The sequence below is a fragment of the Aedes albopictus genome, chromosome 2 (assembly GCF_035046485.1).
Source record: "Aedes albopictus strain Foshan chromosome 2, AalbF5, whole genome shotgun sequence".
Taxonomy (NCBI): Eukaryota; Metazoa; Arthropoda; class Insecta; order Diptera; family Culicidae; genus Aedes; species Aedes albopictus.
In genome coordinates this window covers 79,696,147-79,722,149 of record NC_085137.1, presented here as the reverse complement: position 1 = coordinate 79,722,149, position 26,003 = coordinate 79,696,147, and the positions used below count along the sequence as shown (strand labels likewise).

The 26,003-nt window shown below is 37.8% G+C and overlaps 2 protein-coding genes across 13 annotated transcripts in view; one reads left to right on the top strand and one right to left on the bottom strand.

Annotated features, from left to right (window-relative positions):
* Positions 1-26,003, top strand: part of LOC109430138 (calcium uptake protein 1 homolog, mitochondrial) — a 91,073-nt gene that overhangs the window by 39,304 nt on the left and 25,766 nt on the right. The window lies entirely within an intron of this gene.
* LOC109433555 (carbohydrate sulfotransferase 11) lies at positions 3,583-25,065 on the bottom strand. Of its 11 annotated transcripts, none has more exons than XM_019709994.3 (6): positions 24,340-25,064; positions 23,350-24,129; positions 5,823-6,228; positions 5,496-5,764; positions 5,153-5,439; positions 3,583-5,092 (listed from the first exon to the last, which is right to left on the bottom strand). In XM_019709994.3, exons 2-6 carry the CDS (start codon positions 23,605-23,607, stop codon positions 4,954-4,956), a joined length of 1,359 nt encoding a protein of 452 aa, XP_019565539.3. In that variant the 5' UTR covers positions 23,608-24,129; positions 24,340-25,064; the 3' UTR covers positions 3,583-4,953. The 11 variants fall into 11 exon arrangements, with proteins under 11 accessions (XP_019565539.3, XP_019565537.3, XP_062705975.1 ...); XM_019709992.3 differs by having other exon boundaries at positions 24,619-25,064; XM_062849991.1 differs by having other exon boundaries at positions 24,659-25,064.

Sequence of the window (26,003 nt, the reverse complement as noted above, 5' to 3'; positions counted from 1 at the left end):
AAGGAGTCAAAACTCAAAAGTTTTTCAAGAATTCTTTCATTTGCGTGATTTGTTGAAATTTCTTGTTAACTCATCTTTCGCGTTTTCCCTTAAGATGTTTACTTAATGTTCAATGTTTTTGAAAAGTTGGTATAAAAACTTCATAAAATTCGGGCTATTTTTTCAAATTCTATCCTTGAAACGAGAAAACCGCTGTTGAGTTTTCAATCATGACAACTGTATCACTGACGATTTCTTTAACCTTATGTTACTGATAGGACTTGTAAGGACTTGGCCAGGTGTGTTGAGGATAGGTCTATGTTGTTGTTCATAGCAGTGAAATCGGCAACGACAATGGATTTGCTTCTCCGTGCAACTCCTTCCACGGTTTATGCAAGTGTTTATACCATACGATTCGGCTTCCGCTAGCCCCGAAAAGTCGCCATGTTGGGTCTCATTCGGATGAAAATAATCAACAATAGGTTTCTGTTGTTCAACGCAAAGACTGCAAGATGTCTGACAACTCTTGTCGTTTATTTCCGCTACGTTTTGTTTATTGAATCAGTCTGTTTATTTGTTTTTTTTTTCTTTTTGCCTGCTTCCCTTGTCATTCTTGTAACCTATTGTTACTTTTCTTTTCCATCGTTTCTGCGTTCTTTCTCATTATTCGTTGGTATATGTAAATGTTTGGTAATTAGTTTATCTAAACATGTTTTTTGTCGGTTTTCTATTTTTCATAGTATATCTGTCCCTTATTCATATGTTTACGTGTTGTGTTTTTTTTTCTGTTATCAATGATGGTTATACAGTTTTGTGGATACTTGTGAAACTAATATGAGAGGCTGTGAAATAAAGTTTTTAAATGGTTTGTTCTAATTTCGTTTAGTTTGTAAATACAAGGTACATTGTTGACAACGACATTGAACGATACAGTTTGCTTTTCATCCCTTCTTTCCATGTCTAATAAGTTTTCTATTCCTGGTTTGTGGGTGTGGGTCTTCGAACAAAATATGTTTCTAAGTTCTCGTGTAAAATTTTCGTCTTTCTGTGAAACGAAGAGTTGCCCAAGCAACACACTTGGACGTTAGTAAGTTCCTATAATTTAAATGCAACTACATTGAATGTTGTGCCCTTTGTAACAATCGTCTTATTAACGACTAAATTGCAACGAAAAAAGCGCAAGAGGTGGAGCCAATATAAAACATCCATTCGTGTTATAAACGGTTTTGATTTGCAATCGATTTACAACCGAGATACAACTCATGGTCGACTTACAAATTGTGACCGATTCGACAACTAGTCAGCTAGTCATCACATTCGTTTCTGCCAGTGACTATGTGTCAACAGTTTCATCAATGTGATTAATAATTGTGTGGGTAAAATTATTCGCAAAAAAAGGCTGAACGAGAACGTAAATTTTTGTGCCGCTCTTGATTTATTGGTAAATCATGCATTCTGGCTCAGTATTTTCAACGCGCCTCAGTCTACTCATCATTTTGCGAGTGAAAATTTAGACATTTGTAGTAAAAATGTACGCGCCATATTGCTTTGACTGAGTTCATTTCAGCAGCTTATTAAATGCACCCGTAAAATGCTGAAAATTAGTTTAGAATTTTTACTTGCTAAATTATGTCTAGGACAACATTGCTTCACACGGTAGGCCATAAACAACCAAAAAATTTTAACTCTTGGACGTTTACTTCTCGTCGACAATTAATGGGATATCCATTTATAACGTAAAGGAATTTGATCATTTTTTGAGCCTCCCTTCCTTTATTTTTTTTGTAGGAAACTCCAACAATTTTAGTACGGAGCATAAGATTTCTTAATCCCCCTTTCATCTCATACTATTACGTAATTTATGGATAGCCCCCTTATGACTTTTTCTCAATGTGTCTAAGAATGCTGCTAGCAACTGTGAAAGTGCTTGTAGAACTCCTGTTTCGTTGTAATGATCAAAAGAAGATGATAAAACTTGCGTACCATATATTTAAAAACGAAATGCTGTGTCTGACATTTTGCCTGATTAGGAATCAAAGTTGGTTCAAAAAAAATGCCAAAATTTAAGCTAACGGAATGCTGCATCTTTTCGCCAGATATTTTTAGGAAGCTTCAGAACACCACTATCTAGTTCGAATGTAACATGTATTAGAACCCTTCCAGTGGTACCAGTCGTCCTGTACTACGTAAATAGTGCATAATTTAACAACAAATGGAGCATTTACCAATTCTTGTATATTCTTCTTGGTTTGAAGAAAAAATGGTATAATGTATGAATTCTTTATTGAACAATTTACTGATGTTTATGATGTTATTTCAATTTAATATGGAGCAACTATGGTATAATAACACTAGTTTACAAAATAAAACAAAAGTCGTGAACTTCTGTCAGCGACCAAAATTTTTGAAGCACAATTTAGCACTGATTTCGAAACCGTGCTTCAAAAAATTTTAAGTAGAGCAGTTTTTGAGTTTTAGCTCAATATCGAGTTTGAGAACTTTTAAAAATATGGAATTTACTAAAAATTTACTAAATATCTTGCGTTTTGTTGAACCAATTTCAAATCTTTTTCCATAAATTAAAAGCTGAATACAATACCATTCGATCATCTGAATGTAGGTTTTGCGTCATATTGATGAAATTCAAGATACTGGTGAATTTTAGGGACGATCTCCTTAAATTTTAGCCAAATTTTCAAAAATATATGAAGAAATGTATTTTTTTTAATAAGAAAAAAACAATCTAAAAATTTTTTCTCAACGTTTATTTGTCATATCATATGTAGGCGAGTTACAGTAAAAAATTCAGATCAATCGGAGCATTGATTACGGAGAATGAGAAGTGTGAAGTGAGCGACGTTGCTTAAAAATAGAACAAAAATCGATTTCAAATCATCAACCTTGTATGAAAAGTCGAAAAAATTTCCGCTCTACTGTAATTTTTTTCCTTCGCGGTTTCGAACTCAGGGTATGATTCTGCACCAAAAATGATCATCAGCTTACCGAGTTCAAAAATGCTGTAAACTAGTGTAATGAATCAATTATTTAAATATGAAAATTAACTTGCATTTTTTTAATGAAACTAAAATGTTTTACCTCCAATTATTTTTTTACCCACTTTAATTTAATAAAATTATAGAATATGTTGAAAAATGATACATTTTATTTTTACATGACTTTGTTTTTTTGAAACATCAAAGTTTTTATAGCTCATTTTATTATTTTTATGATTTCAAAAACCTTTTGTCGCACATTTTGCAGCTTCCATCCCTTCTGTCAAAATTTTTCGTTATGTTCTAAATTAGTTCCAAATAAACTTGTTTATAACGATCAGTATCAATGTTTTGGTTGTTTTGGTTTGTAAACGGTCGTAACTAAGATTCGTTGAAACAATCAGATTATACCTTAGTCACAAATTGGTTTTGCAAGTTTCAACTAACGATGACGTTTATTTACATTGCGCTAGTTGTTATAAATATGTTATACCACAGTTTGGCTTTAACAACAGGATTTTAACATCCGTTGTTTCATGAAAACTCAGTTGCAACATGTTTGCAACGATGATCATTTCTATTTTAGTTGCAGGTGCTACTTGGGTGCTGAAGTACGTTGGGTCGAAAATTTAGAATCGGTTTTCGAACTTTCTAAGATTGTTTTTTTTTTGTTTCACAGATTCAAATATCAATATAAAAATAGATGCTTTCCGAAACAGTTTTTGTTTTGTTCAATTTAAACATTTACGAAGAATATGGTGAGACTAACGTTCGTATCTGTGTATAACTAACTCGAGCAGATCGTTTTCCTTTTTAATACATGAGTTATGACCTATAACAACTTGATCGGTGATTTTCGTTAGCGAGTTTGCTTTTTTACTGGTGCAGAGCCATCAATACGACACATAATAGAGTTTATTTAGAGCATCCGTTGGAATCCCGGATTTTTGGGGAGTTTACAATCGGATCTATTCAGTTCGAATCCGAATATACTATAGCACACTTTATGTTAGAAGCCTTAACGGAATGGCTGGTGAAGACAATAAATATATAATTACATTTTGGCACTTTATCCACATCAGATCGATTTCTGCAGCAATTTCAAGAAAGTCATCGAGTAGAATGTGAAAGCTATCACAAGAAGCTTGCGCTGACATGTGTCCGGGCAATTGAGATGAGTGCATGCATCCTTACGTAAACTAGGTTTAGCACTTTCAAAAGCACAGATGTTTTACGACATAATTAATTGGATTCCATTGCTCTCCCTGTTGAAGTGTGACATGTGAATGTATGTGTTTTTCGCGCACATGTTGCATGTTCCTGTTCCACGGGGGATCGTCAACGAAACAAGCTTCAGCTGCACCCACTTGAAAACTTTGGGAGAGTCCTTTATGCTTTGGGTTGACGGTATGCTAATGTTTTTGTGAGTCTTGTGTACGTAAAATATCTATCACATCAAATTAGTGAATTGGCAATTCATATGGTGATAATTATAGTTTCTATTGCTGCCGTGGGATTTTTTGTTGTTTTGCTAATACTTTGTCACTCTTCGGGATCTAGGTGGGTTTAGTCCTATTACTTTTGTTTGCGGTGTGGTTCAAATTTATGCTATGTTCACTTCATTTTGTATTTGCTTCTAATCAACATATGACAAGAAACTAACCTACGAAAATAATCGTTAACTTTTTCGTTTTGTTCTGATTTTCCGTTTATCAAAAATATATGAATTTATGTATAGGCTATTCTAACAACACTTGACAATAAACGAACATCGAATGGAGTTTGTTAATATTTGTGTTTGCTCTTATCTAACTTACTTAAAACTACAGTTCACATTGCTATCCTAGCCTTGAAGTCTTGTATTCATGCTTGCTCGTATGCATTTGTGTTTAGTTTTTCATTATCATTCTACTTTGTGGTCTTGGGCTGGGTACATTCTGAAAAACTTGCATACCTTTGCCTTTCGAACAACGGCTCTTGCTTATCGCTGTTGTGCTTCTTCTATAGCATCCTGCACATAGCTGTAATACTTTGTGCTGTTGTAACCGAACAGCTCGAAATCGAGCTGATATATTTCGAGAACCTCCGTCAGTAGTCGTTCGTCAATCTGGGAGAAGTATCTGATAGAAAAACAATAATCAGTTGTTGTGTTCGTAATTGAAGATTTAAACCTTTCTCACCTTGGCGTCAAATTCCGGGTATTGCTCGCCGCACGGTTGGTGATCGACCGTAGGCGACTTCGCGGAAGTTTATTCAACAGTAACGTCTCCAAGCCTGCCTGTCGGATGATGTACTCACTATCCCGCTGAAACGTTTCCACCTTGGCTATCAAAGTAAAGTTGATGCTACACGGCGTGCAGAACGAATACACCGGACTCCAGTGCTCATCAAATCTTCCACCGCTCTTATAATGTGACACTAAGAACTCCAAAAACTCCCGAAACGTTGGCCCCTTGGGATATTTACGCTAAAAAACATGAAATAAGTTATCTCACAATTCTCAAGCAGTCCTGAACATCTTACCGAAACCGATTTGCTGCCTTCCTTGAGCTTCTTGCGGAATCGCTTGACAATCTGTTCGCCCAACAGTTTGTAGTATTTGTTACGGCAACCCTCCAGCTTGTTCCGGTAGGCTGACACCAATCGCTCGAACGGCTCCCGCACTATCAGAAACGAAATCGTGTTCGACAGATAATCGTTCAGCTCCGCAGTCGAAGGTCGGGGAAATCGCTTCCGCGCCAGATCGATTGGCGAAGACCGTGTCCGCTGGAGAAACCGAAGGTCGTAACCACCTGAGATCGGATTTTCACATGACTAAAACACCCCATTCAGTCTCACCCTGTTACTTACCCAATATGTTAAAATAGTACATCCACGTGCTGCTCGCTGCCTTGAAAATATTACACCATGCCAGTCCGTGGCCGGGTGAAATGAAGAATTCCCACGCGTTCGGTGGGTATTTCCCGATGATGCGATGATCGGCACAGACATTCCACAGCACAGAACGCCGCTCGTTGAAATCCGCCTCAGCGGCGGCGTTCAGTTCTTCGGAGTACTCGTACACCGGATTCAGGGTAGAGTGATTTGCAGCAGCCAAGGCCGCTGCGGACTGCTTCTGATCACCGTCAACACCACCTATCGGGTCCTTTGCGATGGAATTGTGCTGACCCATTGCAGTCCAGTGGTTGTGATGCTTGTGGTGAAGGGCACTTTTAGCAGGGCGGGCTAGTCGACCCTCAGCGGCGGGTTTGTGCTGCTGAAAAAAGATTAGAGATTTTATATAGCAGTTTTCTGGTTTAGGACATCGTTCAGTTATTATCAGTTTTTATCTAGGTACTTTGGCATTATATTTCCATCAAGGATCCCTTTATTGCATTGTATAATTTTTGTACGGCGCAAAATCTTAAATTTTGCTGGGCGGCTCTGATTTGTTGGGTAATTTTCATGCCGAGTATCTGGGATCGAATCCCACTCCCAATAAACTAACAAAATGTAAATTTCTTTTTTGAGAGGTAAATAAATCGGTAAGGGCTGAAAGTCTCTCTAATAAAGACAAATCAATCAATAAATCGGTAGGTTATGTAATGCACTGAATTAGAACAGAAAACCTCTTGAACAAGGATAAACAAAACTTGAATACTTCCCTACTAACATTTATTGTGAATGTAAACGTCAACAAAGCGTCCTCAATACGTCTTGATGCTGAGTTACTGTGTTGTACATATAGACGGAAACTTCTATGCAAGCCCTACCAACGAATCTGGCGAACTTAATCCACATGTATATGCTATGCAAGCAGCTTCTATGCCACCAAGTCATAGCTCTTTTCTCGGCTTCTATGTAACCACTAATTGAATCACATCTTGAGAAAGCGCTTTTTCAGCCTTTTTACAGTTATTTAATAATAGTTATACGGCGTCCCCAAATAAATCCATTAAATATAATTAGGTTATGTATACCGTGACGCAATACATGTGGAACTGGAACTATCACTTTAAAATTGAATAATTAAAGTACCGTCAGTGTACCAGTAGCCGCTCATGACCCAATAGCCGCTCACTGTTGCAAAAATCAAGTTTACCCGCATAAATACACTATTTTCGGTGCTGATATTGTTGGACAATATAAATTAGACGAGAGCAAAGCCATTTTATGCAATATTTACCGGATACAACAAATTTGAAAAATAAAACAATGAAATTTTTTGAGCGGCTATTGGGCCCAAAAAAGCTGTAAATAATTTCATGTGTTTCAATAACCGCTCACGCAAAAAATTAAGTCAAAATCGTAAAATCTGTCGATTTTAGTACACAGTGTGTTTAACCTTTATTATGCAATCCTACGAAACAGGAAAAAATAATTGTAAAAACATAGAGTTGCAGAAATAATGCACTTTTCCGCAAAAGTCTATTTAAAAGATTGCATAAATTTGTTCGTGAGCGGAATTAGGACCACTTTGGTCTCAAACCAAGTGTAATAAAATCATACTTTTATGAAAAGTTCTACATAAGTCTTGATTTGTATCTGATTGTACTTAGATTGAACTAACATAAAATGGAAAAACATTACAAATTGGCTTAACAGTCATTCAACAGATGATGTTTTTCTGCGAAACACGCCTTAGATGAGTGGAATCTGGTACCCTGATGGTACATTTTGCTACTTGGAATCGAACTCCTGTTCTCTGTATCCACTGGTCTCGATGATGTCCTCGCTGCCTAAAGTGACCAGACGTCCCGCGTTTCGCGGATAGTCCCGCTTTTTAGCCAAATGTCCCGCGACAATCAATGTCCTGCGAAATGTCCCGCGTTTGTCTTAAATCTTAAAAATGTCCCGCGTTTGAAAAAAAAATCACACACATACACAACATTGACCTCACTTCCAAGGTACCTACAACAGTCAAACAGGTTTTGTTCAGAGCACAGGGTTACAGAAATACTAGATGATTAGCCTTGATGCCTACATAGAACGATTGTTGCAAATGTTTGAACTGTTTTTTTTTTGTGTTTAGCAATAACAGTTGCAGAATTTTTCGAGATCTTTTAGAGGATGAAAATTCGAAAAACTAGCGTCCGATTTGAATAGGTCGTATGCTTGCTGTGATTCCTATGTAAATTCGACCTATTCAAATCGGACGCCAGAACTATTTTTCCCAATACATTGAAGTTTCTTTTACTGAATTTTTAAGTTTACCGATATTTTTAACACGGAACTCGTTCCACACGGTACCCACTTCCATTCCGAAGGATGAATCCACACTTTGAGAGTTTGCCGGAAGAGGGATTTGATCTCAGGTCCACGGCGTGATAGTCAAGTGTTCTAACCATTACGCCAGGTCCGCTCCACCCTTAAAAAGTCATGTTACTCGTGAAAAAAGTTTGGACCGTTGCCTTGAAACTAATAGACTTAAGCACTGACTCCTGAAAATTTCAATTGAATGTTGAATTGAAGCATTGAAAGCATTTTTGCAGGCCAGACTGAATAATTAGGATTTGTGTGAAGACTTTAGAAAGAATGTTCATGAGTATTTCTATGTACAGTCATTGCACAATTATGGGTCACTCTGTCACAATTATTAGTCAGACAGTTCACCATGCAATTTAAATGGAATTGACCCATAATTGTGGGTGACCCATGATTGTGCTATGACTGTACTTTTTCTTTAACAGAAATAAATGAGGGACTGTCCATAAACTACGTAGACTAGGGATGGAGATGGAGGAGAGGTTGCTGCTCCAGATTTTGACCAAATGAAAATTTGGTGGACAAAACTCTACGAGGGGGGAGGGAGTGGGGTGGCCAAAAATGAGTACGTTGATCTATATGTGCGAATTCATGATGTCGCGTTACTATGCATCTTCCCAAATTTATGTCCCGCGTTGGAGCTCTGATCATCTGGTCACTTTATCGCTGCCACACTGCTATAAAATAGCCTGTTTTGTTTTACTCCAAAAAAGGCTTTTTAATTGTGTCACAAGAAACCTTACCCAACTTCATTTTGCTGCAAAAGCTTGTGAAATGTCAAACGCAAATGTTTACATTGAACAAGCTGTGTGGTTGCGCCAATAGGTTCTTAGTCATAATCGTCACAGCTTCTAGCTAAAAGAATGTTTTTCAAACAGCTACGTAGCGCTGCTGTTTTGTGTATTTGACAACATTACAAAACGTACTGTATGAAAGCAGGTGTTTTATTGGTTGGGACTCTTATTCGATTTGCACGCCTTCCGGCAAATCTTCCGGAGTTGAATTACAGTGCAAAAAAGCAACCCAAACAATTTCACAGCACGAAGATGGATAGCTGTAAAGAATTTGTGTAGTAGCTATACTGCCCCCACTCGCGTAACAGTCCCATCGTTGCTGAGTGTCCTATTAGGGTAAGAAATCAAACTTTGAACTAGTCAAATTGTAATCTTAATTTGAACCATTTCGAAATTCATTAAAACGACGTACTTTTTAGGCAAATATTGTCCCGAAAAAGATGTTAAACAGCTTTCCGTAATATAACCTGATAACATGGACTTTAAAAGCATTGAAAAAAGCGTTTTTGTCATGAAAAACAGGCAATTGAAAAATCAATGTGATTTCACCCATATCCCCCCAGAGAAAGCACATTTTCGGTGCACTCGTACAGCTCATTCATTGTATCACACGAAATATGTGAACACGTCAAATGAAAGCTTATTTATCGTAGAATCGACCAACCGAATAATATTCCACATTATTTGTCATTAAATTATCAAATTTAAATAATTCTTACTTGGAGAATGTTATCTTAAGTTGAACCATTTGTAATCTAAATTTGAACTAGTAAACGGGGGCGAGCTTCCAGTATTGGCCTGCAGACTGCGCTAGTGGTAGTTTTGTTTACTCTTCGGGGATGAAAAAATCCAAATTTAGTTTTCAAGTTCCTGAAGAGTTTAGATCATTCTTAGTTGAAATTCCACTGCCCAATGAAAAATAGTTATGGGAATTAGCAGATCCATGTGTTTTTCTATTGTTCAGCACGAAATTGGTTGTTGTGGGAGATGCTCGAGCTGCTGCCGCCAGTAGTTCATATTAAGGTCAAAATTGGTTCAAATTTTGATTACGATGGTTCAAATTAAGATTAAAATGATTGTTGACGAATAATCGAATTGTTCAATGAAATTCAGTGAAAATACAAACTTTTTACCACTTAACAGAAAGCTTATACCCGTGGCTTTCATGTACATACGATTTTGTCGTAGTAAATTATTTCCATGTGGGAGAAAAAATCACTCAAAATTGGTGCTACTTCGAAAAGCAGCAATTTGGTTCAACTTTTGATTACCTACCCTATTATGGGACTGTTATGCGATTGGGGTCAGTATATATCCCGCTTAAAGTTTGTATTGACAATGATGTTTACAAGCCGTGTTGGTAAACCAACAGTTTTTTTTTTATCACAGCCTCTAGCTATAATGATATCGCATAATAGCTTGTGGATTTGTCAATATTACGAATAGTACTGTATAGTAGCAGCTGTATCGTTAGTATGAACTCCTATTAGATTTGTTAATGTTTTCACATATTCCAGGAAATCTTCCAGAGTTGGAATAAAGTGCAGTAAAGGCAGTCTCAGGGACAAGTGATTGATTTTTGAAAACCGAGTTTGGTAGCTGTATGGTGCTTGTTTAGCAGCCGTGGTTTATATTTGACTAGCTTCTCTTTTATTCAGCGTTGACTGCTTCAATTCGATTGTTACACAACAGAAAGCAAATGACTGAAGCTTATAGCGCTGATAATGTTAGTTGGGTTGCATCACTTCCCCCAATTTGTTCTTCTTGAGCTTTGCATCACTACACAATGATCGGAAAAAAATAAAGTTCGGCCAAAACTCTTTTTATGTGTTTAATCGAAGTTATAGGTTGTCTAGATATGTTATAAAGTATTTTTATTGTTTCAAAAGGGCTATTTAAAAATTACGGAACTTCAATAATTTCAAAAAACTGCATAAGTCAGTGAACTCCACATTTTTTTGCGTTTTTTGCTACATATTCAATTTAAATTCAATTAAATGATTAACTTTCGATCAAATTGGATCATGTTTGTTCAAAACGTGTGAAAAATGTGGGAAGATTAATTTTAATTCAGTCAAAAATGCGAAAAACATAAAAGATATGAAAAAATATGACTTCTTTAAATACAGGGGATGGCCAAAATGTTTGGGATAGGCAACTTTTTTTTCTCTCACAAAAAAGTTCAACAAGCTATAACTTTTCATAGAGCGCATAAAAAAATCTCAAATTTTGACTGTTTGTCAACCTATTATGTGTGCATCATTGGTACAAATTTGGGCTCGATTGATTAATATTTCGCAAAGTTAGAACCGTTCGCGTAAAACACTATTTTTCAGACAACTCATTTTTGAGGTGTCATATCTCGGAAACCAGTGAACCGAATTGAATGAAATTTTGAACGTACACTAACAATACGCAAATGCTTCACAAACGATTAAAACATAGGTACTTTTTAAACGTTGAAAAAAGTTATCATGGATTGACACTTTTTGGATTTTTGTCGAAAAAATGTATTTTTGTATTCGGTTTTTTTCGGCTGTTCGAGTCCGTATGAAGTTGATCATCAATATTAACTTCTTTTCTCGATCAGCCTAGATAGCTGTGTAGTGTCGGTAGCGATTGTCTCAATTGGCTAAGAATAACACTACGGACCGCCTGTTCCGGTGGTAAGAATCCACCAACAGGTGACCCCTAATTCATGGTGTGATGCGGCTTTTTGCTTACCGTGCCTAGGAATGAATGGCTAGGGGGGTCTAATAAAAACCTAACCGCTAACGGAGCCTGTGGAGTACCAGGGCGCCCTCCACAGTATGTAGCCCTTACTGCGCTAACCGGAGCAATGGTGCAGTGGACCTTGTGTTTCTCCGAGACAATCAGCTGCCCTTCTTTAGTCTCACTTGAGGCTAAATAAGGGCGGGATTATGAAGATGTTGTTAATTAGTTTAAATTTTCACCTATATGGTTTCGCATTATGCGATTTACACAGTGTATTCTGTGTATCCTCGCCTTTGGCGTTTTCCAATCAATACCGATTTGGTTTTATTGTTGCTGTTCTTTGTTGTGCTGCTGTTGCGAAGAGTTTAATCTTACCTAGTTTGGGTAGTGGCTACGGTTAGGATAGCTCAGATCAATCTTCAGCATAAAAGAACAGCAACGATCAATCTTTGCAGACTTATGCAAAATGGTACAGCCCAAGTGGCCTTGGTACAAGAACCTTACTTTCGTAAGGGAAATTTCTATCTAGGAAACCTTGTGAACCCGGTGTTTGCCACTTTCAGTAAACATGAAATGGCAAACTCGCGTGTCATGCCTCGAGCCTGTGTGCTTGTCAACAACGCAATAGTTGCTACACTCATCTCTGAACTAACCACCAGAGATGTATGTGCTATCACAATTGATGTATCTGTTGGAAACCTCAACAGGAAATACGTCTATTGTTCTGTGTATTTACCACATGATGAACCATCCCCTACGGATGCTTTCAAACAAGTCATCGCATACTGCACTTCAAAAGGCCTTCCGCTAATTGTTGGCAGTGATGCTAATGCTCACCATATCATCTGGGGCAGCTCAGACATTAACTTGAGAGGCTCCAGTTTGATGGAGTACTTAAGTAGTACAGATCTTGCATTACTTAACATAGGCAACCGCCCAACCTTCATGGTATCTGCTAGATATAACGCTTTGCTCTAGCCGAATTAGTCACGAGCTGACCAATTGGCATGTGTCAGATGAAGAATCTTTATCTGACCATCGCTATATCTTTTTTTGAACATTTAAATGTTACTTCGCAAACATTGCGTTTCAGGAATCCTCGGTCAACAAACTGGGATCTTTATACTGATTTGGTTGCAGCCAAATTTCATGGATATTCACCATCCATTGACACTCCAAGTGATTTAGATGATGCCGTTGATACTACAACGACCTTCATCATGGAAGCTTTTGAAGAAGCATGCCCTCTACGGTCTGTGAAGATCTCAAGAGGAACCCCTTGGTGGAACTCTGATCTGGCGAAACTCAGGAAACAATGTAGAAAGAGTTGGAACAGACGACGTTCGGCTGGTTCGGAGGCTTTCAGGTCGGCTCGCAAGGCCTACAGGAAAGCTCTCCGGTCTGCTGAACGATCCGGCTGGAAAAACCTTTGTACAAATGTTTCCAGCTTGAGTGAAGTCAGTCGGTTAAACAAAATCCTTGCGAAATCTAAGGATTTCCGGGTGAACGAACTTCGTTTGCCAAATGGCGATCTGACTTCCTCTGATGAGGAAGTTCTGGAATGCTTATTCAGCACACACTTCCCTGGATGTGTGGATATTACATCTTCGGATGATCCTGATGTCTTTTCTTGTAGTTATGATTCTTTAGCTTCGGCCCGGAGTATTGTAACTATAGAATCGATTGAGTGGGCTCTTAATAGCTTTGCTCCTTTCAAATCTCCTGGGGCAGATGGGATTTATCCTATTTTGCTTCAGAAGGGATTTGATTATTTCAAACATGTTTTGAAAAAACTACTTGTTTGCAGTTTTGCTACAGGGTATATTCCCAAATCCTGGAGGGATATTACTGTAAAGTTTATTCCGAAAGTGGGTCGTGCGTCGTATGAAGAAGCAAAGAGTTTCAGACCTATCAGTTTGACCTCTTTTCTTCTGAAATGCTTAGAACGCATTGTGGATCATCATATCCGTGATGTTCATCTGGCCAACGTGCCTCTTCATGTGAACCAACATGCCTACCAATCTGGTAAGTCCACTGTGACTCTTTTACACAAGGTTGTTTACGATATCGAGAAAGCATTCGCTCAAAAGCAATCTTGTTTGGGTGTTTTCTTAGATATCGAGGGTGCCTTTGACAACGTGCCTTTCGATGCCATATTGGAAGCCGCACGGAGTCATGGTATATCTCCAATGATTTCCAATTGGATTCACCAAATGCTCAAAAACCGATATCTCTTCTCGACATTGCGTCTAGCAGGGATTAGGAAATTGAGTGTTTGTGGATGCCCCCAAGGGGGAGTCTTATCACCGCTTTTGTGGAATCTCGTAGCAGATACGCTATTGAGGCAACTCAATAATAGCGGTTTTCCTACTTATGGTTTTGCCGACGACTACCTAACATTGTTAGTTGGTATGTGCATCAGCACCCTTTTCGACCTGATGCAAAACGCCCTTCAGGTAGTTGAGGGTTGGTGTCGCCAATATGGCCTTTCGGTTAATCCGAGTAAAACATCTATTGTTCTTTTCACGGAAAGGCGAAACCGTAATGGCGTTCGACCTTTGCGTCTCTTTGATTCTGAAATCGATGTGACTGAACAGGTAAAGTACGTTGGAGTCATTCTTGATTCCAAGCTTTCCTGGACACCTCACATTGAGTTCAGAATCAAGAAAGCTTGTATGGCCTTCGGGCAATGCCGGCGTACTTTTGGTATAACTTGGGGTCTAAAACCCAAGTATATCAAATGGATTTACACAACTGTGGTTCGGCCAATATTGGCTTATGGATGTCTTGTGTGGTGGCAAAAGGGTGAAGTGAGAACGGTCCAATCAAAATTAGGCCATCTCCAAAGGATGTGCTTAATGGCGATGTCTGGAGCGTTCTCTTCAACTCCTACGGCAGCGCTAGAAGTTCTCTTTGACGTTGCCCCACTACACATTCATCTCAAACAAGAAGCCCTTTCTTGCACTTACCGGTTACGGGTACTCGGTCTACTAGAGGAAACTCCTGTGAACCGCAGTTCAACACACACCTCGTTGTTTCCACTTTTGGTGAATTGGGACAAAATTGTCCTTGCTCCAAGTGATCTTACAATTGCTTGTAATTTTCCATATAGGACATTTTCCACGAACTTCCCTTCCCGGGAAGAGTGGACATCTGGTTATCTGGAAAGAAGTATTTCAGACGGCATCGTATGTTACACTGATGGCTCCCTTCTCGAAGGTCGAGCAGGTGCTGGTGTTTATTCTCGTGAGCTAAGGCTGTATCAGTCTTATTCACTTGGTAGACACTGTACCGTTTTTCAGGCCGAAATCTTTGCTCTTATGTGCGGAGTGCAATCAGCACTTCAGCAGCACGTAATGGGCAAAGTAATATACTTCTGTTCAGATAGCCAGGCTGCTATTAAAGCACTTGCTTCGGCCAACTCCAGGTCGAAGATAGTTATCGCTTGTCGAACTCATATCGAGGAGCTGAATTCAGCAAACGCTGTTCACCTTCTATGGGTACCTGGTCATTCTTCCATCGCTGGAAATGAATTGGCTGATGAGTTAGCTCGCTCTGGAGCATCACATGACTTCATTGGCCCTGAGCCAGCTATTCCGATATCGAAGTGTTGGATTAAGCTTCAGATTCACACCTGGGCTGTCACTCAACACAGACAATATTGGAATAGTTTGGAGTCATGTCGTCAAACCAAATTGTATAGTGCTGAGCCATCTCTACGGGTGGCGATGTATCTAACTAATCTGTCTAAGCAGAATTGCAGCATGCTGGTCAAAGCATTGACTGGCCACTGCCGACTCAGCTATCACATGGCGAATATTCAGCAAGCTGATTCATTTGCCTGTGATAGCTGTGAATCCGATTATGGAACTTCGTATCATTTGATATGTAACTGTCCAGTTTTCGCGCAACTGCGTTTCCGAGTATTCGGTAAACACTTATTAAGTGAAACTGACTTCAGAAACCTGAATCTTCAGGATATTCTGTTGTTTTTAACCCGCTGTGGTAAAGAGCTATAGGCTCTCTTTCGCTTTATGCGTTATTACAGTGCCCTTTTCAGGGCGCTGTTTGAACCCATTGTGGTACGCTTGTGCGTTAGTACCCTCTTCCAGGGTATTTTTCCTATTTCCCTACCTGTCCCTATCCCCATCCAAATCCTTTTTCCTTCCTTTTCCCTCAGGTAGATGATGAAATAGGCTGTTATTTTGGCGATGGCACAAATGTCCCAAATGGAGGATAACGTGCCTCTGGAGCCGGCCTTCTGATACCTGAATAGGTACTTTTTAAACGTTGAAAAAAGTTATCATGGATTGACACTTTTTGGATTTTTGTCGAAAAAATGTATTTTTTTTTTACATCAATGTCAATAAATTTTAGTGTTGATATCCAAAGATTTTCCACTTCTGTTCTCAAGTTATCTCTAATCACATATATTAGAGCCGATTCAGATTGAAGGAAGAACGCATTTAGTAATTTTTGTGTGGTATTGTAAATTTGACTTATTTTCCTCTATATGGGTAAAAACTTCAATCCGGTATAACTTAATTCGCCGTGAGAAAATATTACATTTTATAACGTCATATTAAGTATCAATATATTGTTGATAAACGTTAAAAAAATTCATTCAATTCGGTTCACTGGTTTCCGAGATATGACAGTTCAAAAAATAGTTGTCTAAATAATAGTGTTTTACCCGATCGGTTCTAACTTCGCGAAAAATTAATCAATCAAGCCCAAAATTATACCAATGATGTACATATAATAGGTTGACAAACAGTCAAAATTTGAGATTTTTTGATGCACTCTATGAAAAGTTACAGCATGTTGAATTGTTTTGTGAGAGAAAAAAAGTTGCCTATCCCAAACATTTTGGCCATCCCCTGTAGTTCTAATCTGATAACCTGCAAATTTCTGCAAAATATTTAAACGTTTTTATGCAGTCTTAAGCATGATGTTTAAGATGTACTATTCGAAATTGCGGCGACACGTGACGACAACAATCATTTTTCAACTTCAAAACTACCAAAATTCCTCGGGTACAATATATGAAAATTTGAAAAGTTTTGTGACATACTAATTTTGTGCCATACGTGTATTCAAACTGTCCAACACAAAGCTTTTATATGCTGGATAACATAAAACATATATCCTTTTCTCAAAATATTTAAATTTAACTATTTTCGAATGGTTCATTTTTCAATTTTATGACTTAGGTCACTTTGGCAGTGAAAATGTCATTGAAATTCAAAAGCTGGTCTTAATTAAAAGGATCATGAAAGAGCAATACATTAACTTTGTAATAAGGTGAAATGAAGTTTGAAAAAATCAAATTCGTTTTTGTGAGTTTTGGCCGCCTTTTTAAATGGAGCCAGACCAATGTGCACTATTAGACCATGTTATCAACCAACACGAATTTGTACTATAACGGTATGTAAAAAAAGGGGAAATATTACTTGTCCATACTTTTCTAAATGTTTAAGTAATTAATTATTTAGCAGCTTTAGCAGCTACACACTTAATATTTAATACCGTGTTCGGTAAAATTTTTGGCGAAAATAGAACAGCTGAATACAGCAATCATTGATTGTTTATCTTTTGCACCTGTTTTTGACAGTTGGTGTACTGAGTCTCAGTAAAATCTTTTACCGAAACTACCGAAATAGTTCTGCTGTTCTATTTTCGTCAAAAAAGTACCACACTGAAAATATTCTACACGTTCGAATCACACGTTTCACACATGAATTTTCACTAGTTGGAAAACAATTGAATTTAACGTGTCAAACCAGTCGTAGATACACTTTTCGGAATCATGTGTAAAACACGTTAATATGCCATCAATAATGTCAATTTCCTTCAGAATATTAGTGACAGGCACCCAGCTTTGAGTTCCTATTCTCCAAAAATGCTATGACATACTCAACGCGAGCGAATTTGGTGATGTACATTAACTAACAGGCGAACCATGTCCATTATCGATACATAAACACACTGTCAAACACGATCAAATCATGTGTAAAAGACAGTGGTTCAGAACCTAAACTATTCAACATCCGATTCAAAAGAATTACACGTTGATATAGCTTGCTGTTTTAAATGATAAATTAACGTGTAAAAGAACATGGATGACGCGTTTCGATTATTTTCAGTGCAGGCAATTCAGGATTGAGTGTGTAAAGTTTAGCTTATTTTGAAAATAGTTGAGTGAATTTATATTTGTGCCACATGGATACCGAACAAGGCTGACCAATTGTCTGGCTGACCAAGATATCTGGTATTAAATGGAACCACGACGGAAAAAAATAGCCCCCAGGAGAGACAAATTTATATCACATAACTTGGAGCAAATTGTGTGAAAATCGTGTAAAAAAGAATCCTTTGTATTTCAAGATCTTGACAACATAGAAGGATTTCGACCTCTTCAAAAGTTTTTCAGATGTTTGACTGATTGACTCTGAATTTATCCGCTAAGTGGATGAGTCTTCAATGTCCCAAGATGCAGACTGCATTAATGGATTTTGTTCTCGGCAAAGTGGAAAATTATCCAGTGACGTCCTACGTCCTTGGGTTTTTAAACGATTTTTTTTCCATTTTCTAACACGGTGATCTTGATAAAAAACGTAAATGAATTCCGGAGAAAATCTTTTTAGGTTTTTGGCAGAAATGCTCGAAGTTTTTGTAAGAAACATGTCAAATATATGGTAAAGAATCACCTGGCTAGGAAATTTGAAGAATTTCTACTCGTCAAACCCTACTAACAAAAGAAGCTGAATAACAGCTTATGCAGCAAACGCTCTTGGAAGAAAGCTGGTTTAGACTCTTATACAGCAAAAATGTTAGTTGGGAAGTTATTAAAGGATAAATGCGAGGGGAATGACACTTGTTTTCACCAAGGTGAAACACAAAAAGCAATTAAAAATCCCTAAAAAACACAAGTTTCTGTGGATCTTTCGACTCTTTTTGGAATAACTCGGCATGTGAGAACATTTATTCCGCGGCTCAAAAATAAATAAAAATACAAAAACCGTGACTAAGTTCAAATTTAATGGTTGAATATTGATAGTTACATTTTCGTGACGACGATTTATTAATTTGGATAGTGTTTGAGGAAACTACAATCACTAGCTAATTTACTTCGACGTACACGTTAAAGGTTTCAGTGAGAAATCTAAAGCCCTTCTGTACCTAGATGACCTCCTTGATAAATTCTGTAAGAATTTTCTTTAGTGGTTTGACAAAACACCTTGTTCCCGTTGGCCTATAATATATTAAAGTATGCTGGTTCCATTACGTAAAGAAATTCTTTCCAATTTCTGCACCATTTCATAATATTGGACTTCGTAAGCTGTAGGTTCGATTCCCGCTCCAGTCGGGAAAACTTTTCGTCAAACGGAAAACTTCACTGGGCCACTGGGTGTTTCGTGTCCTTTCCGTTGTCTCATGTTAATGATCGTTCAGTCTGTGCAACCTCTGGTTGATGATCGTACTAGTATCTTTTTCTTAAGTATTCTTTGAGGAAAGGCAAACGTAAAACATCTTGAAAATGTGGTTTATTAAATAACTCCATGAGTCTTGTACCGACTTTTCGAACCGTTTAAGCTTTAAGCAGATAGATATATGAGATGAGTTTTTGTACTTTTTGATTTCATCTTTTAATGCTTATCCTTTGACAGATATGCGTATTTCGTATTTGTGTCATTTATACTCTGAACACTTTTGGAATGCCTTGGATAATTTCTGACAGTAATTAACACATATTTTGTGGAGAAGTCCATTAAGGAATAATTTTCTGCAATCGGAAAAAAATGATGGTTAAAATTCTATCGTAATCTTCCTGATTTTTAACAAAACCCCTCAAGAAATCATTGATATAATATTTTCTAGAATTTCTTCACAGTTGCTCAAATAGTTTGCTAATAGATTGTGCATAATTTTTGGCTAAAGTGATTTAAGGAATACTGAAAAACACTGTTTTCTATATTTTCACAGCAAAATTTCCCCAGAAAATGCGAAAGACTTCAACAAGAAATTGGATTTTTACGGCTGGACTGTCTCATTTTATTTAGTAATAGAATGATAATACAACATAGCATAGCATAGCATATAGAATGATTGAACAACAGTATCGAAAAACAGCACTTTTAGGTGCTTTTGTCAACATACATTTTTGTTCACTTAAGTTTGTATAATTAATAGTAGGATGATCAGCATGTTGAATGATGTTGCTCAACCATGATACTCATTTATTACTCGTTCCGCAGAAGAAAGTAGCCTAGAAAAGGTCCTATTTAAATAGCATTTATCACCATAGCAAAATTATTTTGGCTTCAACCAATGAAAGGCTCAAAGTTGAGTGAATATGTAATCTTGGACCATGTGGAACATTTTTTTTTATCTTTATTATCGAGATTTTCAGTCTATGGATGTGGAACATATCTCAAGTAACATTTTTTTAATTAAATGAACTGGAAAATTTTCTTAAAATCCTTATAAAACCAAATAAAAGGTATAAAGTTTTATAACAGTTTTCGAAGCCTCTACAAGACTAATTGGTCGGGGTTCTGCTAAACCGAACTAAAGAACATTCTTTGAAAAATTGAGTTTTCTTAACCATTAAGTGAAGAAAATCATGATCTTCCTTCCATGTAAAAATCCAGTAATTCTAACAGCTCTTCGTGGAGTAAATTCAAAATTTATGTTTGGCGGAACATACAAAACATCATTTTACATCCAACCAGAGTGAACTGTAAACCATTCGATAGAATCAGCGAAATATTTTAGTTTTGGTCCAGGTGATGAACATTTCAAGTTCTCCTCATCGCCGTCAGATTTCTAACTTCTAACCGACTCATAGAAACAATCTGTGAGAGAAATGAACACGTCATTAGAAATATGGGTGTGAGAGGAATTAATTATGTTTCGATGGCGCTGATTGCCATTTTTCCAAATCACATTCAGCCAGACCGAACCAAGTCTACAGCACTTTAGAATCAATTTATTCACAACAATACAAAAACCAACTGGTTTTTAATACCAGCGCTATGTCGATACACCTCATACTGGTAATTTAACACAGAAGCCGTCATTAAACAACAAGCCTAATTAGATTAATAAAGCTTGAAAAAAAACAAACACTTGGTTCGCTTTGGCTGAACGAAAAATGGCGTTTTCACACAAACCATCCTTGAGAAGAATGTTTAGAACTTGATTCAGACTTAACGACTGACCTTCAGCAAGGTAATATGACCTAGAGGTAACGTGCTTGGTTATCACTCAGATGATCCAAGTTCGAATCTCTTTCATATTTTGAAAACTTTTTTGTACTTAGTGCACTTTGGCAGAACATTTTCATGGTTTTCTTCGACCAGCAAAAATTTGAAGTACACAAATTGCTTCACATTCACATCTCAGGACCTCAGGGTATGCAAGGACATCGTTTTACATAATCACTCTTGCTCTGTGCCTCCACATGCACCGCTTATGAAGAAAAAGCATGGGTGGGAAAAGCTGAGCTGGGAGGGCTTCCGCCGTTCATATTTCAAACTATTTTGAGACCTTCGTGCTACCATACTATACGCGTCCTTTTTGATTTATGTAAAGGATTGTGAGTGATATCGATTTCAACTTGATGGACGATGAAAAATCGAGATTTTTTTCACTGTCCAACTGGTTTTACCGGAAACAAAAAAAAACACATTCAGCCAAACTGAACTATAAACCATTTTCTAATGTCTTTGATCAGCCAGAGTGAACTGAGTGCAAAGTACCAAGAAATAAAATGTAATTATATCAATGATTCTAAATAATTTACATGTATTCTTAATTTCAGATGGTTAATGAAGGCTTGTAAGTTACATGTGTGCGGAAAAGTTTCAAATAATCTCCGCTGTTGTTTATTTGTGAGTGGTTGAACTTTAAACTTAATTATCTCGGAATTATCTTTTTGGCGCTTAGTTCGGTTTAGCAGAACCCCGGCCGATTGGTCACCAATGTTTTACGTGAGATGTTCGAGCTACAAGAACCAAGAATGCAGAAAAGGTTTTTGGGATCCTATGGAAAGCAGAATTTCATGCTTAAAAAGATGCAATTTTGTGTTTATTTCAACATAATAATTTTCTCGAAAACTGCATTTGGTCCATTTAATATTTAAACCAAATTAATAAAGTATCGTTAAATCATAGTAAGCTTACTGTTTTACTTCATAAATATTTTACAATATGTAAAATATTGAGTCAAACTTCTTCGTTTCGTACCACTCTGGAGTATTTTGACATTTCTGCTTACCTTGCTGAAATTTAATTTCATCTATCATTGGGAATTTAAGGGCAAACAGATGATTTTTTCAGCACGAATTGTGAGCATCAAACCTGGTGAGGTGGTTGAAGTCCATAACTATCACGCCGAGGATCTGGGGTCGAATCACAAAATGATAGTTTGACCTTCCGAAGGAAACTAGAGCCGTGGCTCTCGAAATGAACTAACCTTGGATTAAAAATCTCGCTAATACAGACAATAAAGCACAAGTTGTGCGTTTATCAAACGAGGCTTGTCTATTGTTGTTAGTGATTGCTAAAAATTCATTTTTGTATGAAGTTCCATGCAAATTTTATGCAATAATATTTCATTAATAACTCATTTCAATTACATAATGTTTATGAACATTATGCAACTCTTTTTCATTATGCAACTCATTTCAGTTACTTACTAAACAAGTGCAATGTGGAAATATCGGACACTATGCTACAGAAATGAGTTATATAAAATTACTAGCTGTCCGGGACCCCCAAGAGTAACAAAATGAGTGATCCTTGGGGTAGTCCTGAAAAACAATGTCGGAGAATATCTTTTAAGGTAACTCAGGAGATATTGATGTAGGAAGCCTTAAAATAATCCCTCGAGCAATCTCATGTGTAATCTATGAAACAGTCCTGAGAAAAAGGTGCAGGTTTTCCGGAAGAATCACTGAACAAATCCCAGGAAGAATCCATGGAGGAATCCAAGGAGCAATTTCTGCAGGAATCCTGAAACAGCCTACCTCCTGAATTAGCATAAGAGAATTATAGGGAATACCCTGGAAGAATCTTATGTAATCCCAGGTGGAATCAATTAAAGAATTTCAAAAATAAAAGTCCTGGAAAATCACAGAGTCTTCTCGTCTTTGACAAAATCTTAAGTTCCTGGAAGGAATGTAAGCAGTACAGTCAGGTTTTTTTTTACGCGGGGGATACGTACCGCGTAAAAATAAAACTCAGTTCAAAACTTGAAAAACCGCGTAAAAAAAGTCTCACCATTTCTCGACGAATCAAGCAAAAATAAGACGATGAAATTTTTTTTTGTATGGAGTTTTCATTTACGCGGCCGCGTAAATGAAAACCGCGTAAAAAAAGACCTGACTGTACTATTCCAAAGATATGAATTATTTGAAGTGTGAGAGTTACAGTAAAGACTGCGATAAAATTTTGATCACTTTTTCTAGCCAGTTGATTATAGTTAGCAAACAACTAGAGACGAACCAGCCAAGGGCTGAAAGTCTCTCTAATAAAGACAAATCAATCAATAGCAAACAACTAAATCTCGCGAAGAACTGTAAAACTCTTAAGCTATTGTAATTTCAAATTGTCACTCACCACTTCGTTCCGGACGCCAGTTTTTATCCGGTTCGAGGAAAATGCCGTCATCGATTCTCGCAGCAGCAGCACAAAGTACAGCCCGAACACCACGAACAGTAGCATTACCTTGAGGCAAAGATAGAACCGCCTCCGGTTCAGCTTGATGGACATCAGATTCATTTTACGTTTCTTCTGATGCTGCGGATGGTGTTGACGGTGGTGGTGGTTTTGATGATGCTGTTGATAACTTTTCTGCTGCTGACCGTGACTGGCCATACTGAATCACCTCTCGGCACGTCGTCACACAACTAGTCACTGTCGTCGTCGTCGTCGTCAACTCGGGCAAGCTGCTGCAGTCGTCGGAAAAATGACATCCAATCACTCCGATACCGATATCACGCATTTTATGTTCTGTTTGCGGTGCGTCACTCCACCACCGCTTGTGCTCCTTGGTTTCTGGCTGGTGAAGGATGCTCTGTATGGAGACGGATGGTGCTCTGTTCCGGCGAGGAGGTCTCAAGTTTCTATACACACACTTTTCACATTCTCTTATCGCGCCATTCCGCTACAGATCGATGATTGCGATGGCGTCCGACGGCTGACTTTTTAATTTCCCACTAAAGCACCGACGATTAATGATGATTCATTGGGAAAATCGATTATCACTTGTTACAGCCATTCTTTCGCTTGAAACTGATTCCGGCGGTCCAGGAAATGGAACAAAATAAAACAACTCTCGACGCTGACGGTGCACTTTTCAAGATTTATCACTTTGCATAAACACTATTCACCGATCGCCTGCAAGGACTCACGAAAAATAACAATATTTCAGAACTCTCATTTCCATTTCTGCGCTACCGAAATACGCTTCAAGACAGCAGCAATTAACCGAGTGCTATCAGCGTTTTCCACCCACTTTCCCTTTCCACCGTGGAACAGGAAAATAGGATATTTTCTTTGTTTCACTCGTCGGCACTGTTAACAAGCGTTGCGAGAATCAAAACGAACCAATGCTTAACATTTGAACTTGGTTCCATCAACTTTGCCACCGTTCACTAGATGTAGCTACATTTTCACTCCCAAACGAGCAGCAAAAATGATGACCCAGCAAGGAACCATTTATACTTTCTGACTCAAACGACTTGGCCACATGATGGAAAATGAGTGCACGTAAACTATACTTCTGACTGACTGCATTGACTCACAAACCCATCGGTTCTCCAGACCTGGCCGTATTAATGACGACGCTGAAGAAGGAAAATCCTCGGGTTTAAAAATAGAACTCACAAAAGGATGATGATAAAACCACGAAAAAAATAACACTAACAGCAACACCAATAGAGTAAAGAACGAGCGAATTCCTGCCTTCCTGACAGGGCCCAACACATCCACTCACTGTACACACTTATAGGAACGTCCTTGATGGCGGTCTGTTTGGGCTTGGTTCGTATTCCGACGCTTCTGTACACAGATACCCGCCGCCAACCTGTGCCTATTTGGAAGGAAACTAAACTTGAAAAATTTCCTGACGGGAAAAGTGATGGGGTACACCTTGTTGAATGCAATCGCGAAAATGGAATAAAGTTCTTTCCTATCCTGCTCGGTGCTTTTCACTTGCCTCGTGCACCACATGTTTCTGGGGGGAGCGCACATCGAACCTATAGGTATAGGTTAATGGGAAACAGGCAAGAGCGAGGATTTTATGCTCTCACTTGGCTCCCCACTTTTCTCATAAGGGCGGTCCAAAAAGAACATTTTTTAGTGGCTAATAACTTGCTTCACAATCAGTAGAAAAAAATAACTGCATGCGAAAATATGACATTTGTTAATTTTAAATTAGTAAAAAATGGGGAAAAGTGATAACTGATATATTTCCACAAAATAACTAAAGAATGATACATATAATGTCAAGAACAGACCAGGAACTATTAAAAATAGCATTGAAGTCAAGGTTAACAAAATAACTAACAAATGATGATCAAACAACATAAAAATATACGTTATTAATATTATGAAAAAAATCATGAATTGTAAATTATACATTAAGTGTTATTAAGAGTATAACAATAACAAAATTAGTTATTTTCTTCATAAATAAAATAATAGTAAAACTATTTCTTTGTTACAACTACATCAAAGTATTATTTATAGCACAATATTTTTGGTCTTAGCTTTTGGTATCATTAACTTTTGATTGGGAAAACTTGTTTCTGTTGAGCATGAATGGTCCACCCTACTTTCCATTCAGTAGGTATATCCTTTGGTGCTGGATGGCATCGCACTATCGCACCACAAGCCAGCCAGGATGACTCTTCTCGAGAAGTGAGCGTAAGGACGTTTCGCGGCTTGGGCTCGGCTGGAGTGTTACGAATATGGGTGATAAAACAGCACGTTGAATGATACGTTCTCTCTAGGGTGCTATTTGGCGCGCTCTCACTCTCTCACTCGCACTGCACTGTGGTGGTTCGTGGGAGAGGCAAACATGCAAAAGGAAAAGTGCGAAAAGGGATTTTCCTCAGCACCAACACATGCGTGCGCCGTGTGATAAAGATTGTACTAGATTGGGGATGGTGGGACACGCGTCTTGTTTTGGAAATATTACTGGAGAAGTTTGGGGTGAAATTCCTGGAAGATATGAAATATCAAAAAGATTGTTTTTTGCAAGAATCAAA

Excerpts from the sequence above, each read along its gene's own strand:
- LOC109433555 (XM_019709994.3), bottom strand. The coding sequence starts at position 23,607 with ATGGCCAGTCACGGTCAGCAGCAGAAAAGTTATCAACAGCATCATCAA. Across the intron at positions 6,229-23,349 it reads CTGGCGTCCGGAACGAAGTG|CAGCACAAACCCGCCGCTGA; the intron begins GTGAGTGACAAT and ends ATCTTTTTTCAG. Across the intron at positions 5,093-5,152 it reads ACCCGGAATTTGACGCCAAG|ATACTTCTCCCAGATTGACG; the intron begins GTGAGAAAGGTT and ends TTTTTCTATCAG.